This window comes from Cydia splendana, chromosome 10 (genome assembly GCF_910591565.1).
Source record: "Cydia splendana chromosome 10, ilCydSple1.2, whole genome shotgun sequence".
NCBI lineage: Eukaryota > Metazoa > Arthropoda > Insecta > Lepidoptera > Tortricidae > Cydia > Cydia splendana.
This window is the reverse complement of record NC_085969.1, coordinates 11,492,326-11,513,163: the sequence shown is the minus strand read 5'-3', so window position 1 is coordinate 11,513,163 and position 20,838 is coordinate 11,492,326. Positions and strand designations below refer to the sequence as shown.

General features: G+C 36.3%; 1 protein-coding gene across 2 annotated transcripts in view; it reads left to right on the top strand.

Annotated features, from left to right (window-relative positions):
- The window catches only part of LOC134794294 (chorion protein S38-like), a 46,450-nt gene extending 27,497 nt beyond the window's left edge, over positions 1–18,953 (top strand). Inside the window, exons 4-11 of one of the 2 annotated variants that reach the window (XM_063766054.1) lie at positions 2,707–2,808; positions 7,660–7,799; positions 8,709–8,906; positions 9,433–9,783; positions 13,734–13,836; positions 14,877–14,983; positions 18,331–18,402; positions 18,807–18,953. In XM_063766054.1, the coding sequence (XP_063622124.1) occupies positions 2,707–2,808; positions 7,660–7,799; positions 8,709–8,906; positions 9,433–9,783; positions 13,734–13,836; positions 14,877–14,983; positions 18,331–18,402; positions 18,807–18,932 (1,199 nt within the window). In that variant the 3' untranslated portion in view covers positions 18,933–18,953. Of the gene's footprint in view, positions 1–2,706; positions 2,809–7,659; positions 7,800–8,708; positions 8,907–9,432; positions 9,784–13,733; positions 13,837–14,876; positions 14,984–18,330; positions 18,403–18,806 lie in introns of those variants that run through there. The other variant, XM_063766055.1, reaches the window with a different exon arrangement.
- The last annotated feature ends 1,885 nt before the right edge of the window (positions 18,954–20,838 follow it).

Genomic DNA, 20,838 nt, shown 5'->3' with positions numbered 1-20,838 from the left:
TTTTCCACTTTTAAATTTATTCTGAGCTTTATAGAAACGTTAGCAGACGTTTCTGCTTGTTAAAAATTAAAATTAGTCTGTGATAGACAGATTACCTTAAGTAACGAACAAAATAAATAAGTATAGGTAAGTAATTATAAGTACTGAGAGCGAGGCGACACCGCTATTCTAAAATTAAATTTTCATATTTTACAAATCTGAAATTATTAATTCAAGTAAGTATAATGACTCTAAAAAAAATATTTCAACATGAATCATAGTCCATCTCTCCCGCATCAATGTAACGTAATTAGAATTAGTAAGAGCAAGAGACCCATCTACACTCATATTATTATATTATGTTGGTATCTTATTTTTTAAATCGTTGTGTGTTAGATCGCGTTTTAAATCGCAGGCTGTTAGAATCACAAAGATTTATTCATAAACCTTATCAAGAGTCCTGAGTTCAAATTAAGGTCGTTCGTGTCGTGTTTTGATCGATTCCTCTTACTCAGCACGAAAACGCTAACGGCCCGATTCGAACTTTAAGATACGACAAATATTACGTCTAGATATGGAATAGATTTGTCAGTGTCAAAAGTGACGTTTTTGTATTAAGAAACGTTGGAATCGGGCTGTAAGGTGAGAGAAATTAAAGTTGCCTACTATGGTATCGCGCCATGCCTAATTATTCTGTGGTAAATTGTTGTACAGTCAAGTGTAAAAATATTTTACTCAAAAATATCTCCCATAGCTCTTATGTCGGTGAATTAAGAACTATGGGACATGTTGTAAGTTGTATGCACCCATATTTTTACACTTGACGAGTCACGGACTTTAATTGTCGAGTCATTTAGGGTTCAAGCTAATTTGGTTGTCAATACTAACGGTACCTATGAAATGTCCAATGTAAAGTAAACCCTAAATGGCTCAACATTTAAAGTCCGTGACTGTACCTATCGTATGATAAATGATTGTACAGTAAAGGGCCATAAAGTTTGCACATCGGAATTTCGGCTTCGTAGAGCGTTGTCTCTTTCATTCTCGTTGCCTCCAATATTCTCTTTCTAAATACCGATGTGCAAACTTTATGGCCCTTTACTGTAATTCATGTTTTGTTAAACGGTATACTTACCTAATTTAAGACGAAGGGTTACTTAATCTGTGTGGGTCTTAACTTAACAAGCGTGATTGTTCTAATATTTTTCTACTTTTGTAATGATGTTAACTATTACTATTTAAGTAGACAATAATGCAGAAAAATCGTGCAATGTAATACGCAAGACATAGTCATATGTCATTGTATATTAGTAATAGATATACCAACTTATTGTAAACTAAACAATAATAAATTGTTTTATTGCCTTAAAGTAAATAAATAGAAACGTAAAAAAATTACAAAATGAATATTTATAAAATTGCTTCCATAACAAATAATATATATCTTATATGTAAATGAATTATATTTATTTAATAACATAAATATATAGCTTCATATTAAAATTAAATATTAAATTAAGTCTACTTAGAAATAATTTAATTTCACAACATTTGAGAAGGTTTCAGTGATTAAACTATAAATCGGTTAACGACTTTCATTTTCCATGAAATGGAATTATTTATGTACAGGCAGCCTAAGAAATCGTTGTAAACATTTGGCAGTAACACAAAAACTAATAAAGCCTGGATTTATAAAAAAAAGTTGCCTCCGATTTAGGGAACAAATGATACCATCGACATATAGCTACCGAAAGGTTAATGGTTAGGTTAATTTTTATTGTAAGTTTGTTATTAATTATGTTTATGGTTTTATTAAATGTATGCTACCGAAATCAATTTCAACAATTTGATTTCAAGCTCCATTAGGAAGTTACTAAATATAGAAGATTCGCATACGCTTTTAATTTTAAATAGGATTATGTCTGTATTTTGTATGTTGTATTTAAGATTGTATTCTGAGTTCTATAACTCATAATTAAAATAATATCTTCAACCAAATAATATATTATATAAAATAATACCAAGGGCGTATACCTACTCTACTGAGAGATTATATCATAAGTACCCTCTACCGCAGTAAGATGCGTCATCGTTTAGTTTGCGCTAAAGTCTACTGAATTTTTAAACATGGCTTAACTCCCCTTCTTAGGCAAGTCTCCTAAACATTCTCTATGTATGTATAGCAATATAAGGGCACCATAATTCCTTAAGACGCAATCTAAAAACTCGTATTATAGACTAGGTATAATTCCATAAGTTCCATACAATTTTAGTTGTAGACATACATCTACTTACTACTGCATTGAAATGTGCTTGTGATTTATAAAATCGGAAGAGATGGGATAACATTTCCTGAATCATGCTAAATAGCAAATGCGAAGTACTTGGTGGAAGAAATATACTTTAAATAAATGAAAACAGCGCACGGCGGAGGAAAATGTGAACTTTCATGAGACATCTTCACACTGTTTGACAGGTCAAATGCCCGAAAACTAATATGCGCAAAAGAAAGAAGTAACGCGGCCCGTTCATTCTTTGTTCCATGCTAATATGTCTCAACACTGACAGGGCATTATAACAACGATCATGAATACAACGAATTGAGCAACATCACGCCACCTTACTGAATCGTACTTGTGTTAAAGTTAACTGCTGTTTCTATTTATTTTATAACTGCTGTAATAAAAAATATTTATAAGTGTTGTAATAAAAACTTAATTTGTTTAGGTAACGGCGGAGCCGGAGGGCTGTTTGCCGAGGCCGGCACTCCTCACGGGCAAGCGGCGGCTGCCGGGCTAGGCGGAGGAGCCAGCGGTGGCGGGAGTGGAGGTAACGGCTCTTCATCAATATCATACTTGCGCTTCACCCGGTCCTTACTACGTTCGATCTAACGCTGTCTCGCTTAGCTGACAACTGCATGTACATAAAAAAAAAAGAATAACAATTGGACTAGTGAAATTGTCAGATCGTTTTGTGTGTGGGCAGTCAATATGTTAACGAATAGTGTGTCAGGGTTTTTCGGTTGGTATATACCGAGTACCAACCGACAAACCAATCATAATTAATTGGTCGGCTAAGGTAAAGGCACCTATTACCGTGGTAGTTAAGGAACTTTTCAAAAGAGATCCAAAAATTAAGGGTATCAATGCTGTCTAACAGCCAGGAATATTTTTTTTTCATCAGAGCATTTAATGAACTTTCCGTTTCACACGTTTTTGGATTCATTTTGGGTTATTATATGTATTAAAATATTTTTTGAAGCCAAAATGACCAAATCTTCTATTACCGTGGCAAGGGACAGGCTGTGATTCTATTACCGCGAATTGAGCTTTCATTACCGAGGGTACAATTGGCATGATTTTTCTACACTCGTTAATAGAAACCAAACTCAAAATTCGAAACCTAATACCGAGGGTTAAAACAATAATAACGACGTGGGTTCTGTATATTATTTTTGTGTCATTAAGTTTAATAATGACACAAAAATAAAAAATAAAACTATAGGAGTATGTTTAAAAATACCAAAAATACAATACCAAATAGTCACTCGGTAATAGATAACTCTTTAAGAGCCTATTACCGACCCATTCGATGTTTCTATGGGTCGGTAATAGATTTCTATACATTCTATCACCGAGGGTAATCTGATCATACCATCGGTAATAGGCTTAATTTGGAGTTTGATTAAACCTAATTCCGACCCATAAAAAGAATAAAACACAGATGGTTTTTCAAATCAAATCAAACACGTATATTACAAGCTTCTTGTAAAGACAAAATCACATAACGGCAAGTAAATTTCAGGTTTTATCTGAAAATAAAAAAAAGTTGACAGATTAAGGGTTCCCATAGAAACAAGGAAATCGGTGCTGAAGTTTTTGTTAAAAATTAAGGGTTAGTTGAATACTTTCCATACCACGGAAATAGCTCTTTAATAGCGTGAATAGATCAAGATTGGAATAAATAAAAGAAATTATAAAACTGATAATTTGTACCAAAACTAAAGAGTAAATAACAGAACTACCACTTTTTCTATTACCGTGGCATACCACGGAATTACTTACCACAGAAGTAATTGGCGCCTATCACCGCTGTATTTTATTTTCCATTTTAAACGTATTTCCCGGTCAAAACCTAAGTTAAAAGTAATGCAAAATCGTGTAGAAAACAATACACAACCTCCTAAAAGGCATTGCACTAGTTTATTTGCCATAACTATTACGTTAAACACTAAGTAAGATTGGAGTGCACTTACCTGTGGCGTCACGCGTCTGTATGGAATAACCGGTTCTTGCGCCGCCGTCGCACAAACTGACGAATTGCGAGTTTTTTGTTACACTCATACAAATGCACACTAATGGGCACGATAGACCAATGAATGAGCTTGTTTTGTGTATGCTTTATTTCTTAGGGAATAGATCTGTTTGCTTGCAAAATACGTATTTGTAAACACCGCGGTGTTAGACGTCGATTTTGATACCCGCGTTAATAGCCGCCGTTACCTTAGTACTAAAAGTTCATATTACTAACCAACCAACTAGACCGATTGTTGGTTGAGAAAGAAAAATACTGGCCGTCCACCTACGTGGACGGACTGGTTGGTCGGCTAGTAATAGACGCTAATTATCGATTTTTTTTGTGTTTTGTATCTGTATTTTTTATGTAATTCGACATTAAGAGACCATATGCATCTCTAAGTAATTGTAATACGTTAGTGTGAATTGTTAGTTGTATTTTATAAAATTGTTAATGTCTTGTTATTATTTTTGCTTCTATGTAAATTCAATGTTGACGTGTAAAAGTGCCCTTGTGGCCTATTTGCTGAATAAATGTTGATATTTGATATATTTGATATTTGAAAAATTAAAAACTAATAAATACAATACAATATTTAAGATCCCGTGGGTTCAAGTTTTTCTCTTACTGTCACTAGATAGCGAGACGACTGTGCATGCCCATGATCGCGGATAAATCATGCTTTTGAATTGTTTGTTGTGTTTTTGTTTGTTTTTGTTTTTGTGTTTGCACGCATGTTTTTAACATGCGTTCGTATTTTTTTTTCTATAGAGCAAAAGTCAAGAAATCAGGATTCGAATAGATGAAGTTTCTAGATAAAGGCCAAAACATTGATACTCTTCTAATTGTGATTTCTTGACTTTTGCTCTAAAGAAAAAAAAAACATATTTTTGGCAACAAAGTACGCCACCATCAAGTTACAGCGTTTTGTTTTGATATAAGTCTTTCCAAAGTAGACATGTCATCTTCTTAGGGACTAGTTTTACAAAATTAATTTTTATTTAACTAATACCAGATAAGTAAATCACTCGTGTGTATCATGATTTCATGAAGCCCTAATGAATATCGTTACGAAATTTTATTTTAAATATGTTACAATTAGAAATCAACACCTTGTAATTAAATTAAAATTCCTTAGGAGTAATAAATAATTAGCGAGTTCTAATTACATAGATAACTATACCACACACCTTACATTTCTAGAACTAAAGTAAACCAAATTAGTTTCTCTAATTCTAAACTAGAAACTAATAGTTATTCTGTGAATCCATCGACCACCCGATACCTACGTATAGTGATAATGTCATTAAGTCTCCCAAAAGGATTGCGTTGGTATTGTCAGGTAGGTAATAGTGTGAGCAATGGAATTTCCTAAACGACTATTACGTAGGTCTGATATTCATTCAAATAAGCGTGTAAAATATATAATACTTAACTAGTCACGGTCTAAGCTGTCAATTCGATTCGATGTTTGGTCAGCGCTTAGATTGAATTCGATTATGTCTCCAAAGGGGATTAAATAAGTGAACGAACTTATTTGAAAAAAAGTCAGCAAGAAGACAAACATGTTTAATTTAATTTTTCAGCAATAGGTACTGCGGGCATTGTCACTAAATACTTTTAAAAATATTCCTACTTGTTGCTTTACTTACTCAAGATATACCGGGTGTGGCCTGTAACATGAGCAAAAAATTAAACTGTAGGCTGTACTCCTCATACTGACCAACATTTGTTCAGCGACTTTTAAAAATAACTTGTGGTTTGATTTTTATTACACTTTAAAGTTTATTCTAAGACGCAATGTATTGCGAATTTTGTTATGTTTAAGGCGTGACAAGCAACGTCAATCACAATAATATGGCGTGGCGATGGCGTCCATTGAAGATAATATTTATTTTGTATGAAAAATAGGGAGTCTAAATACTTCATAATTTTTAAAAGTTGTTGAACAAAAGTGTCACCGTTTGAGGAGTACAATCTATGTTTTAATTCTTTGCTCGTGTTGTGAGGCCACACCGTGTATACCTACTATTTCCAATATACATAATCATTTTACTGCGGTCAATTTCAAATACTTATTAAAAATGAATATCGTAGAAAAACAACACGTTTAAGTAAATGGAAGGTGAATAACTCTTGAAAATGAACGCGCGCACCGCTTAGATTAATTGCATAGATTAATTAATGAACATTTATACTTCGCAATCTGGTTCCGATGAGTTATGTTCTTTACGTAAGTATTTTTTATGCAGATTTATAATAGGTACACAATAAGATAGTACTAAAAGTTTGTAAAATAAATTTAGTATAAAAATATGTATATTATATCAATACATAAGATATATGGATAGGTGTACTAAGTGGAGTGGGTATGTTGTCTAGAGCCTATTCTTGAGGCTGGTACAGTCAAGATATTAAATATAGATAATGTGCCAAAAATATGTACATTACCTTAATACATTGGCAATAATCATACATTTGATACTTTATCCGTGTTGATACAAATTATTTAATACCATGACTGTACCGTTGAAATACTATTAAAATCGATTAAATAGATTGCTTACTATTATAGTTGTTTATTCTCTGGATTCCTTCAGAACTGCACACATCTAATAGAGAAAATAATCAAGAAAAATATCCAGTTGTTTGGAGAATAGAATAAATAGTATCAAAGTAATTTTAATGTTTCCGACCTAGACACGAAGACAATAGTGGTAGGTACAAGAATAGTAATTAAAAGTCACCTCGGATTAATGATGGCGTAGATAAAAACGCAGACAGTTACTAAGATTACATTACAGACAAGTACGTAATTAGCTGGTGACTGGTATTAAACATATGACTAGTAGCATAAGCCTGAATAAGTCTACTGAAATTGGCTTTTCTAACATTGCGTGGCAATTAGCCTTATCCTCGGTCTTTCTTGTAATGTCCCAGACTTTAATTGTTGAACCGAACCGTAAGGTTTTAAATAGTCCTCAGGCAACTTAATGTTGCCAACAGAAATCTTATCGTAAAAATTAGTAAGTATCGTGCATGCCCACTGCCATAGGTATGCTGTTTCACCGAATATGCTAGTTTGAAATTTAAATAGACAAATAAATGACATGTATAACTTACCTATGTATGTGTAAACTTTAATAATGACTAATGACTCTATTATCATTTTTTTAAATTAACTGCATAAAGTACCGGCATAGCTCTCTTTTATCTTACATAGAAATTGTTGCTCAAGGAAATTAAATTTTTGAAATATTCATCATCATTGTTATGTTTTTCGTACGCCAATTTTTAATATTAGTACCAACTTTGTTCAGCCAGACCCCACATGCAAGAAAATGTATTGTTGATTATGACGTGTGTGTGTGTGTGTGTTATCAGGTGGTTTATACGCCGGCGCCACCGCCGGAGGCAACGTGAAAGCGGCCGCGGGGCTCGCCGGAGGCGCCGATGCTGAGAAGTCTGGTGGCATTGGGTTCGCTGGAGCTTCCGCTGGCAATCGCAACGCTGCTGCTGGCTTGGTAAGCACTCCTTACAAATTTGTTAAGAGCTTACAATCAGCAAAACTATTGTTTTATCAACTTGGCATACAAGTATTGTACTGGCTGTACTTACCTCGAATTATCCACTTGACGTTCAATTTTAGTTATGCTACAGAGTTTATTAAGCGACTCATTTATGAGAGTAGACCAAAACCACAGTTTCCAAGAATAATACGGAGCACTCTAAATAGCTGAAGAAGCATGCGACCGTGTGCTGCGGTCGGATTTGACTATTTAAGCAAATACGGACATTAAAACCTAGAAACTTGTTTCCATAAATCAGAACGTAAAAAGCGAGGCCAAAATACCACTATACCATCCGTAGCTTTAACGACTACATTATATAATTTAATTATAATACGATATTGTAATACACGGAAACTTCGTCATAATAACGCAGAAATAAGTTTTTTGCAAGTATTTCATTTTTGGTACAAGCTTTTACAGCTGACTGTACTTTTCTTACCCCCAACACAATAAGGTTGCGTTGTTTTATCACAGAGTCCCTATGGCCACCTCCTGTCTCCATCATCAGATCAGGTCGATGGTAACATAATATTGCATTGACACCCGACTCCGAAACCGGGAAGATGGTAAAATTTTGCTTGGAAGATTTGATTACAGATTTTGTGATTTGACAACACACAGAACACACACAGACAACGGGACATACTTATGAAACTAAATAAAAGCTTGTAAAAATTAGTTTACTACTATAGACTATAGTGGTGTTTCACGCTTCTATAATAATAAAGGCTTAGCGAATTAGCTAGCAGGGACGAAACGTAGGCTGTAGGTATCTCTTCCCAGATGATGCTGCTCAAATGCTGCTACGTTGATTTAGGTTATTACCAGTTAATGTAAAAATATATGTATTTTTATTTTCAGGGCGGTGAATCCGGTGTTGCAGGATCATCAGGATTTACTTACTCAAGCAGCAAGTCATTCGGGCTTTCGTCTGGAGCCGTTGAACAACCCGTCAGTCACGTCGACAAGAAAGTGCACACTGAATTCGATTTCAATGCTGCATCGCCCGTTGTACCTTTAACTAATACCGTTGTAAAATCCAAGACCAGAGTCAAGGAAGTGAGTAACTATGGGGAACCAGACTTATTCCGCAGTAATACTAGATCGATTTTTAATTTTGACGGAATGTTTAGATCTTTGTTTAGAGTTCCAGAAGTGTTCAGACAGCCAGTATTTCACTTTCCGCAACAGTCTGGTTTTATGCAAATGCAAAAGGTTTGTTTTTTTTTAAAGGATGAAAGATAATTGCACCAGAAGCTTCCAGACAGCTTTAACTCCGTACGACACAATCATTTTCATTGCCATTTTCTACTTTTACCTGCAAAATGAAGTAGAAATTTAAATAAATCCACCTTAAATAATATTCCATCTGAACCACCGACTGTGCTAACAATACTTTTCATAATTAAAGTGGAACCGCTTGTTTGACTATCCACAGCGGGTTCGTTAAGGAGATACTTCAATAGATCAAATATTATTTTATTGACATGGAAAATACTTCCTACACGTACCTAATGTTTGTCGAAGCCACTAAAATTATAATAAAAAAGTAGACTGACGTAATTTGAATTGAGATTGTTTACAGGTACGCGTTGAACAACCTCCGCCGGTGGTCGTTGAAAAACACTTCGTCCAGCCTCAACCGGTAGTGGTGGAGAAGCATATTTACCATGAACAACCAGTGGTTGTAGAAAAGCACATCTACCACAAGAAACCGCATCGTTTTCATAACAAGGTGTCAGTCCACGGATACATAGGTGGAGCTGGGGCGTTACCTCCTCCCCCTCCGATTGAAAAGAGGATTGACGTTGGAGTCGAGAACTATGCCAGTGCTGGAGCTGATGCCGCCGTTGCCCACGGTGGTAACCAACAAGTCTCTTACACCAAGCAAGTTAATTTCCAAAGGAATCCGCAATTCTTTGCTGATATATTCAACGTAAGCCATATTTTGTTATGACTTAATTTACTTTTGTAACATTTTAGATAAAGCTTATAATATGTCGTTATCTTTTAACTACGTGAACAATTACAGGAAATTAAAATTTCTGATATTAACAAAAACGGATCGCTTCATTCACGGTAAATCGACTATAATGAGCAAAGAGATTACATACCTATATCCCTTCTCGGTTCATTACTTTGAGGGTAGCTGAAAAAGGTCTATTATAAATGCTAACTGGGACATACAATTTAGGTTATAACTTTCCGCTCCCAAAATTTAAGGAAATTGGCGAAATAAATGCTGACAGTTAGGTGTCATAAATTACAGTATGTAACTTGAACAAAACACTCAAGTTCACTCAACATTGCTTCTCCTTTTTACCCGACTACGGCAACGCAAAAGGAGGGTTATGATTTTGACCGGTATGTATGTGGGTATGTATGTATGTATGTTCACCTGTTCCCTCATAACTTTTAAAGTACTCATTGAAATTTAACAAACGACGTGTCATTCGAATCGTCTTAATCGTCCGCTGGTTATAGGCTATATGACGTCACAAAAAAATTACCACAGCGCCCTCTAGAGGTCATAAAGTTACGAACCAAAAAAATAAAAATAAGTAATGATGACGTGTTGTATATCATTTGAAAGAGCTCAATTAGCACATTTCAAATATATACATATTGTTAGCTTTTGCACCCGGCTTTGCTTGCATGCACCCGATAAAACATTAATTTATCTGGTAGGTAATTCGAACTACGAATCTACAATCGCTTTGGATTCGCGTGTTACGCGACTATGGCGATACAAGAAGGATTTTTCAAAATTATTTTTTTGGCCGCTATATACATGGTGTTTTTTAATGACCTGCAATATTTTATAACGTGAATAGGTACAGAAGCCCAGATCAGCAAATTTTTTTACGAGATCGGCTTTGGTCCCATGGTAAAAGTTGCTTAGTATATTCACCTCGTAAAATTCGCAGTGGTCAGGCGAAGCATACCGAAACGTACCTATGTGAAGCACCGGACTCGGTCCAAAAGGCGACACTAAAAGGGTCAGGCGTAGCCCGATGTACGTGGCGCGCTGTACGCGGTCCAAAGCCGGGCGCCTTCGGCACCCTCATACTAAAAGAGTCGGGCGTAGCCCGACGTACGAGGCACGATGTACGCGTTCCAAAGCCGGGCGCCTTCGGCGCCCTCATACTAAAAGATTCTGGCGTAGCCCGACGTACGAGACATGATGTACGCGTTCCAAAGCCGGGCGCCTTCGGCGTCCTCATACCAAAAGAGTCGGGCGTAGCCCGACGTACGAGGCACGATGTACGCGTTCTAAAGCCGGGCGCCTTCGGCGCCCTCATACTAAAAGAGTCTGGCGTAGCCCGACGTACGAGGCATGATATACGCGTTCCAAAGCCGGGCGCCTTCAGCGCCCTCATACTAAAAGAGCCGAGCGTAGCCCGACGTACGAGGCTCGCTGTACGCGTTCCAAAGCCGGGCGCCTTCAACGCCCTCATACTAAAAGAGTCGAGCATAGCCCGACGTACGAGGCACGATGTACGCATTCCAAAGCCGGGCGCCTTCGGCGTTCTCATACTAAAACAGTCGGGCGTAGCCCGACGTACGAGGCACGATGTACGCGTTCCAAAGCCGGGCGCCTTCGGCGCCCTCATACTAAAAGTGTAGGGCGTAGCTTGACGTACGAGGCTCGCTGTACGCGTTTCAAAGCCGGGCGCCTTCAGCGCCCTCATACTAAAAGAGTCGAGCGTAGCCCGACGTACGAGGCTCGCTGTACGCGTTCCAAAGCCGGGCGCCTTCGGCGCCCTCATACTAAAAAACCGGCCAAGTGCGAGTCGGACTCGCGTTCCAAGGGTTCCGTATATTACACAATTTTTAACAATCAGTGCCGGATTAAGATATGTTGATGCCCTAAGGATTTCTAGGTGCCCCCTCTCCCTCGGGTCATCAAGATTACATTGATTTTTTGGTAAATTGAGAGAAGTTCATTGCCGCGTTACAGCTGAGAATGGAAATCAGTCACATCATTTTATCACGAAAATTGACAGTGCCGCAGCAGTAATGTTGCAACAGAGTACCTAATGCTGTTGCAGTCGCCACCCGAATGTCACCTTTATCATAGCTTAGAAAGTAATAGAAACGCGAGCGAAGCGAGCGCGGAAATTTTTCGATATAAAAACGCAATATGATAGACAGTTGTAAATTTTTACTTTTAGTATGGAAATCAGTCACATCATTTTATCACGGAAGTTGACAGTACTGCAGCAGTAACGTTGCAACAGAGTAATGTTGCTGCAGTCGCCACCCGAATGTCACCTTTATCATACCTTATAAAGTTATTGAAAACGCGAGCGAAGCGAGCGCGAAAATTTTTCGATATATACAAACGCAATTTTACTTTTAGTCCCAACCAGGCGCGAATCCAGGATTTCATACAGAGAAGGGATGGGACAGTTTTCTATCAGCCTAGCTTCGCATAGGGCTCGATATTTCTTAGGCTTCGATATTCGAGGTTGTTTTCATGCATAAAATATGCAAGAAAGCAGAGCTTGGAATTGAATTGGCGAAGTGTGAGAAAGGCAGTAGGCCTAGCTGCGAAAGAGGAAAGCTTGGATTTGGATCCACGCCCAAGTGTAATTAAGGCAGAAGGCCTCGCATAAGACCTAACGCCGAACCGCAAAAGAGTGGGTTGAAATCAAATATATGCATGTAATCACGACTCTTCTACTGCTACCGATTGTTTCCCAAAGAATTACGCGCCATTATTTTTGCAAATTAGCTTTTGGACAGCTAAAAAAAATCGTGTGGTAAAAACGATGTGTCTGTCCCTAATTTTAAAATTTGTTCACCTTTTTCAACCTGGCATTTTGGTGCCCCTCCTGAACGTGGTGCCCTAAGCACGTGCTTGTTTTGCTTATTGGTTACAAAGTCTTTATTAATTCAACCATTAAAGTCGACGAGTACAAAAAACTTTAAGCTAGCTCTCAATTTAACATTATTTTTATTTTTTTATATGAAACGTGAGTGAAATCTCTTTAAAAAATCCGTAGGGGTCGGATTAAAAACTGTAATTAAGTCCGACTCACGCTTGACTGTACATTTCTATTAGGTTTTCCTGTCATCTATAGGTATAGACCTATTTTATGTATTTTTTTCAAAATGATAGACCTAGTAGTTTCGGAGATAAGGGGGGGAATGGTCATTTTTTTCCTATTTTCTTGAATAACTTCTAAACTGTTGATTCGAAAATTATAAAAAGAAAAAATTTGAAATCCTTACAATAAGCTCTTTCATTTGATATGTAACATGATATTTACCCCCCAAAAGTGGCCCCCATGTTTAAAATTCATTTGTTTACGTTACATGTCCGTATTTGGGTCACAAAATTACATATGTGTACCAAATTTCAACTTGATTGGTCCAGTAGTTCCGGAGAAAATCGGCTGTGACAGACGGACAGACAGACAGACAGACAGACAGACAGACAGACAGACGCACGAGTGATCCTATAAGGGTTCCGTTTTTTCCTTTTGAGGTACGGAACCCTAAAAAGTAGGGCATAGCCCGACGTACGAGGCACGATGTACGCGTTCCAAAGCCAGGCACCGAAGGCGCCTTCATGCCAAAGGCTGTCGGGCGTAGCCCGATATATGCGGCGCTCTGCGTGCATTTCTGTACTGAGGACGCCCTCCCAAAAGTAATATAAAGTGATTTCAAATATTATTAGTAAGTACTTAACGAAATCCTGACCCCAAAGTTAATTAAATAAAAAATAAGTTCAAAAACTAAAACCCGACTACTGCAAATCGCGCTCTTAAAAGTATGAATAGTACCATTCATACTTTTAAGAGCGCGATTTGCAGTAGTCGGGTTTTAGTTTTTGAACTTATTTTTTTTTATGTTTTAACAAATGTTTAATGTTTACAGATTCCAATTTCTACTTTGAAAGCGGTGGGGAATTTCCTGGGCAACACAGCCGGGAGCACCAGCGTTTCGGTCCAAAAGTCCGCGTCGGTGCAAGCGGGCGCAGGTGCGGGTTTCTATTGAATTTAAACAGTGTATTTTTATATGTGTTTTATAGAAAAGCTAAGGTAATAAAGTATATACAATAGTGTTCTCATATTATTCATGCCTCAGGTATGCTTTCTTATGCGGACTAGACACTATCACTATCAGTTAGAATGACATTTTATTGGCAGTGTTTTGACTGGAATGTATTGAAAATTAGAAAAGGACTAAGGAATGACTATATCAGACCGCTTAACATGATTTGCATTGTCGCGACCCACACCATACTTTAAGTCGCGCTTGATATTTTGAGTCGCGCGCGACAACGCAAGTCTAAGCGGTCTGATCCGTATTAGAGACAAGAAAATCATGCAGTATAAAAGTAAAAACTTTTAATTAAGTAGGTATTATTACGAGGTTAGGTAATTAAATCTTACTGATATGCATTCTTCATTGTAGGTTTCTTAGAAAAACACCATAAGGGTTAATTTTTACCTTTTTTGATATTATGGAACCCTAAAAACATAACACAGACTTTTCTTGTACTAACTGAAGGTAGCAGCTTAGCGTTTTCTAATTTTTAATAAAGTATTTATAGCTGCATTTTATGTCCAAGATAAGGCAATATAAGAGGCAGGGAGCAAAGATCCCCAGCGGCTCTTTCCGCTCGTAATTTTGATGATATTTTTATCTTACAGCATTTATTGCGTTTTATTTTTTACGAGTAATCCCTGGGACGGAAGCCGGCATGGATTTACGTGACTTCTTAAGATGATAAATGATATTCTCTAAATATTTATCTGATAGGTTATACCCGCACTTATTACATCAATCACAACTACAGAAATACATTTATATATTTATATGGAGAGTAGTCTATCTTCGACCAAATAAATACGCAAGCCTTAAAACAGAAATACCTACTTCAACACTTAAAACTAGTTAAAACTGTGTGAGCACGTTGAGATATCTCGTATGTAATGTGTTTTAAATATAAATATATCTGGTGTGTAATTCTCTTTTCTTACATACCTAATTGACCCTTATAATTCATTTCCTCAGAATCACCGAAGCATGATGTTGATGGTCTATCATCAGATTCATCTAAACAGACCCAAGTGTCCATACAGACACCGGATGCATCCAAATTCATTGATGACATTTTCGCTGTAAGTTCATTTTATCGTTTAATTTTCCGTTCATATTTACGTTACTAACTTGCACGTTTGCCGCTTCTTCACTTGGCGTAGATACGGTCACATTTTAATAAGATGGAGAAATAGTTATTTATTTTACAAGGGGGCAAAGTTGTCGTTTAACCTCTCGTGCTAATACCCGAGCAAGCGAAAGATTCCAAAATTGAAAAATGGAATCTTGAGCGTTGCGAGGGTTTCAAAGCACGAGGGTTAAAGAAAATTTGCCCCCGAGTGAAACACAACATTTTTCACCACACCAATCCGAAGAAAAATTTACTGTAAAATATCAAACAAAATCAAATCCAAATGAATGTTATTAAATATTTATCATTCAAAATAATCATTTAAAAGTCAATTCTAACTCAAAATTTGCATTTGATTATTTTGCCTCACATGTGAATAAAATGTAACTTTGCTATCAGTTTTTGAACAATCAAGAGAGCCTTTTGGTTGGTGTGGTGAAAATAAAATCATAATATAAAATTTTGATTAAATTCAATAATATTTATTATAAAAAAGCATTATTAACATTAACAATCTGATTGCTGTTCGTGGACTCCAGTCCCTAGTTATATTTTTTCTTTTTGCGTAGGTACATACTAAACTGACAGGTGACAATAATGACTTCCATAATAATATGAGTTTAGCTAAAGTAACATATTAAATTTCAATGGAATTTCAATAGTGTTCAGACTTTATTTCATAAAAATAGGAGCAAGAAACCTTAGAAATATTTTTATACTGTAACATAATATCAAATTCACAAAAACAAGCTGTCAGCTTTGAGCTTACTCCATCATATCAAAAAATATAACAGATTTCTAATTTTAGTAGCGCACCAATAGAGGTACATAACTATACCTACAACATTTAAAGGAGGTGCCACATAAATTATATTTAACAACCCTATAGGGGCCCACTGATTAACAGTCCGCCGGCCGGTATCGGCCTGTCAGTTGTTCGGAACTGTCAAAATTTTGTTCTAACTGACAGGCCGATACCGTCCGGCGGACTGTTAATCAGTGGGCCCCTTATCACGACTACCTAACTTAAAGGTTTTAATTCTATTTAAAGTATTATATGAGATTGTATTTCAAGAAACTTTCTAAGATTTTGTTTGAAAGTCCTGCAACTGCATGCATTCTTGTTTTGGTTATAATTCTATTATTTTGATATTAATCAGTCTGTTGGGAACTCGTTAGCACATCAACCTTATTTTCACAACATTATTTCATTTACCTATCTATATTCCATCACTGATACTTAATCTTCAATGCAATTTTAGGCACCTACCTCAGTAGAGGTCTTGTCTCGTATTTTTCTTTATTTACAGAAAAGGTGAGTAAAGATTTCATAAACCCGAAAACGCGCCGCGCCCTTGAGTGGCGCGTTAGTTTTTTTCTACATTTATCTTTGAACCCGCTATAGATATATAATATCAGAAGCGTTTCACGGGTTTATGAAATTATGTTATATCCGGATTAAAGTTGCCGACCGAAAAAATTACCTGTTCCCGACAATACAAAAGTTATAGTTGTTTGATCGGCATCGAAAATCGCTGGACGTATAAGCAACTTATTATTTCTTAAAATAGGAACTATACATAAGTATTACTCGCACTGTAACAAAGTGCTAAATTGTATAAAGAGCGAGTTTCGAGACCGATCAGTACCTGAAACTAGAACTCAACAGCAAGTTATGGAAGCAGAAGATAATCAGTTAGTGGTTTACTTTGAGTGCTGGGTTGGTACACGAATTGAGGGAATTTGCTACGTTATGCTTTGGGCACCCTGGTTGCGGTATCTAGCGGGACTAATGATGGTTTGCTGCTATTGCTGCCAATGTTTTGGATGACCATGTAAGTGCCTACTGTAAGTAATGACCCTGCTCTACTACGCAACTCTCAATTGACTATTTATTGTTGCTCAGTGAATTATGTATTTATAAATACAAATACAAATGCATTTATTTCATTATACTTTTTACAATAGGTACAGTTGTTCTTTGGTATAAATGAGGGTTATTTGCTAATGAATTATAAATTATTGGTCAGGAGCCGACGGATATTCGATTTCACACTGTTTCACCAATGTAAATTTAGAAAAAAAAAAACAACGGGTTGCACTCTGGGAGTGCCGGCAGAAGTTAAAACTCAATGATTACTATGTATAATGGAGGTTAACGCCATCTAGCGTTATTTCGTCGCATTACTTGAAACCCCTAAGCACATCACTGTTAGTACTCAAGTTATATTAGTACCAGTTAGAGGGAAACTCACTAGATGGCATTTAAATCAATAAAGAAAAACTCAATGACATTGTAAGTTTTTCGATCAGGTCACGTGTCCGTCTTACGTCTTACGGTCACGTGACACTTGTTACGAGTTTAAAAAATTTTCCCCATCACAAAAAGTGCACAGCGCCGCTAAAGAAGTTTTCACTTCAAAAAAGTTTTTGGAATTTTGACATATACCTACGTGTAACATAGTACCCAATGTACCCATGTACCTAGTACCCGATGTTAAGCTATTTAGGATGTTTCATAGCATAAGTAGGACATGAACAAACAAGCCATATTTTATCCCAAAATTCAAAATCACTATTCCTTATTAAATAGCTTTCTTATTGTTTGCCTTTAACAGAAACATAGGTACTTACGCAAACATTTTAATTGCACGTCTTGATAAAGTACTTCATTAATATTCTTATTAATTATTTTGGCGTTAATTAAAGTTTCAGAAAATAATTAACGCTAAAATTGTGAGTTTACGTGCGTAAAAGTAGTAATTAGATAGAGGGCAAAGTTAAAAAAGAGAATAAATTTTGCCGTCATTAATATTGTACGACAATCTTACACTTACACAAACCGACCTTCGTCATCATCATCATCATCATCATATCGGCCCTTTATCGCCCACTGCTGATCATAGGCCTCTTCTAGTACGACACCTGTCCTGATACGGAGCCTATCTCATCCAGAAGAGACCCGCAAATTTACGAATGTTGTCCACCCAACGCGCCAACGGACGCCAGGGTCTTCTTTCATCCGAGAGCGGCCACCATTCCGTTAAAGGGGCCCACTGGTTACCAGTCCGCCGGACGATATCAACCTATCAGTTAAACGCAAAATTTGACAGCTCCGACCAACTGACAGGCTGATATCGTCCGGCGAACTGGTAATCTGTGGGCCCCTTTATATTTTAGTCCACCTGCCATCACTCTGCCTACCAACATGTCCCGCCCAACTCCATTTTAGTTTGGTAATGACGCAACCCACGTCTTGCACTTTTACAATTAATATATTTTCCAATATTTTTATAGATACCCATTAATACGCTGGGCGCTGTAAACAAGTTCCTGGAAAACAATGTCCCAGCTAGAAAAAAGATTCAGGTAAAGAAATACTTATAAATGTTATAAAAACTAGTTTGGTTTAATTTATACATATATTATTCCCAATTCCGACTTTTTTTTTCTTTTATTAAGTATATTTTCGGTTAAAGGTATTTTACTAGTGAATTATTCAATCAATATAATATAGGTATTCATCGAAATTGATCAATCTTGGTAACCTATACTCGATGGTAATCATTTATTTACATACAATATATATACAGTGGTACTACTAAACGAAATTAATAACTAGCTTAAATCTAAAATAGGCCCTTGAGGCATTGTACCAAGGATGCTGGCGGCATTTCCTCGCTGTATCGCAATGCTGATACGTTGTGCGAGGTAGCCGCCAGCTCTTCGGTCAATTAATATTCCTATTAATTTTGTAACTTATTTTATTATAGGTATCATCAGATGGCGTTGAAGAACCGGCGAGATTCAGAGGTGGCCGCCACGCAAGGAGAAGGGTTAACAAAACCGTGACTATAGAGCAACCTCAGAATACGGCAGATGAAATAAAAGAGGAATAATAAAATAAGACTAATAATATTTAATTACACAAACGGGTCTACCGCGATATAATTTCATTAAACAATGAAAAAAACAATGAAATTATATCGCGGTAGACCCGTTTGTGTAATTAAATATGTGTACAAAACGCGAGAGTTTAAAGTGTTATAAGACTAATAGTATCTAGATTTTATGACGCTGTATAATGTGTATATAATAAGTTATTTAGTACGATAAATAAATACGTACATAGATTTTTTAACAATATCAGAGTTTTCACTTAATATGTAAGTTACACCTTTCTAGCAAATTGGAGAAACTAGGTACCATTGACCGGGGTGACTTTCAAATGCAGGGGCGACTTTAAAATTCTAGTTTTTAAGCCATAATATATATTTATGTGAGATTTTTCACAGTAGGTGAATATGAATATATAGTAATCTAACTAGTTACAGGAACATTTTAAGTAAATAATGAATAATGGTAATTGTATGGCCGTTTTAAATCTATCAAAGTAACCCCAAATTTCCCAAAGTCACGCCGGTCTACGGTACCTATTAATATATAAATTAAACGTCTTCACAACAAATCAATGCAGCTAGACCTCCGAATGAGTATCTTATAAACATATATTATGTTCTGTTCTCCTGTACGGTGCGGTGACATGGACACAGGCCAGTGCAAGGAAATTGAAGGTTTTCGAAGTGTCCTCAGAGCATTTAATAACCGGAGTCGCCTTTAAGAGCTTACCCCTCTGCCGAAAACCTTGCACAATTGTGCAAACTTTTGTTATGGACTGACGTTTATCTGACATGGCTATTTGTACGTTACTTACGTACAAATCATGTACATTTGTACAAATAGCCATACATTTGACGTGCCCCTCCCCCGCAAAAATTAACAGACTGTTTTGTACAGAAAATGACAGCCAAGGCGTCTCCAGTTACTAAATGCTCTAAGGTAGTTTCAGAGCACAGCAAAATACATTTTTAAATCCAAAAGTAGGTGATTGTAGGAAATGCAGTAAAATATTAGAATACCTCGGACACCTTATAACAGTGAACCAGAAAGCATGAAAGTTAGGTATGAAAATGTTTGTACCTTCAGAAGCTTTCGCGTTCCATGTTTTATTATTTTATGTCGGATAGGAACATAGGTACCTACTGTTTAAGCTAAGAACCCGGACTCATAATACAAATGACAACTAAAAAGACAATAAGAATTGAATAAAAAACTTTTCCATGGAGTAACATTTTATTTATTTATTTTTTCTTGTTGAACCCTGTCTTATCACTTCAAATATTTTAACATAATGCGGACGTCATAACACATATTCGTGCCTTTAGGTCCATATAGCGAAAAGAGCCAACTGTTTAAGCCCATTACTCTTAGTGGTATAAAATTAACAGCTTTTTCGATCTTGTTTATGTCAAAATTGTCAAAAACATAAGAACCTTTGTAAATTTTACAGGCATTATCAAGTTTAATTTTTAATGACGTTGTAACTATTCGAACTATAACGTTTTTACAACTCATACTTTTACTGTCTAAACTGTATTTCAAGACATCTTTTTTGAATACGCCGGCTTTGAATCTCCATAAATGACCGACCAGATCATTTTTTATAGTAATATCACCTTTAAGAAGTGTGTCATTATCTTTTAAATAAGTAGAAACATTTGATAAAAACATTCTGTCTTTCTCGTAAGCAGGATCAGGCTTGTCACACGGCTTAACACTGATTAAAGTAGCTTGGTACCCACTGTGACATATTAAGTATAGCTGCATAACTATGAATAAGAAAATTAAACACCGAAATTCCATTTTAGTAATAAATACTGCAAATAGAACACCGTGTTCTTCGTAACTTATGCAAATAAACTGTCGTGCTCAAAATATTAAAATTCTCGTTTATGTTGGATTATT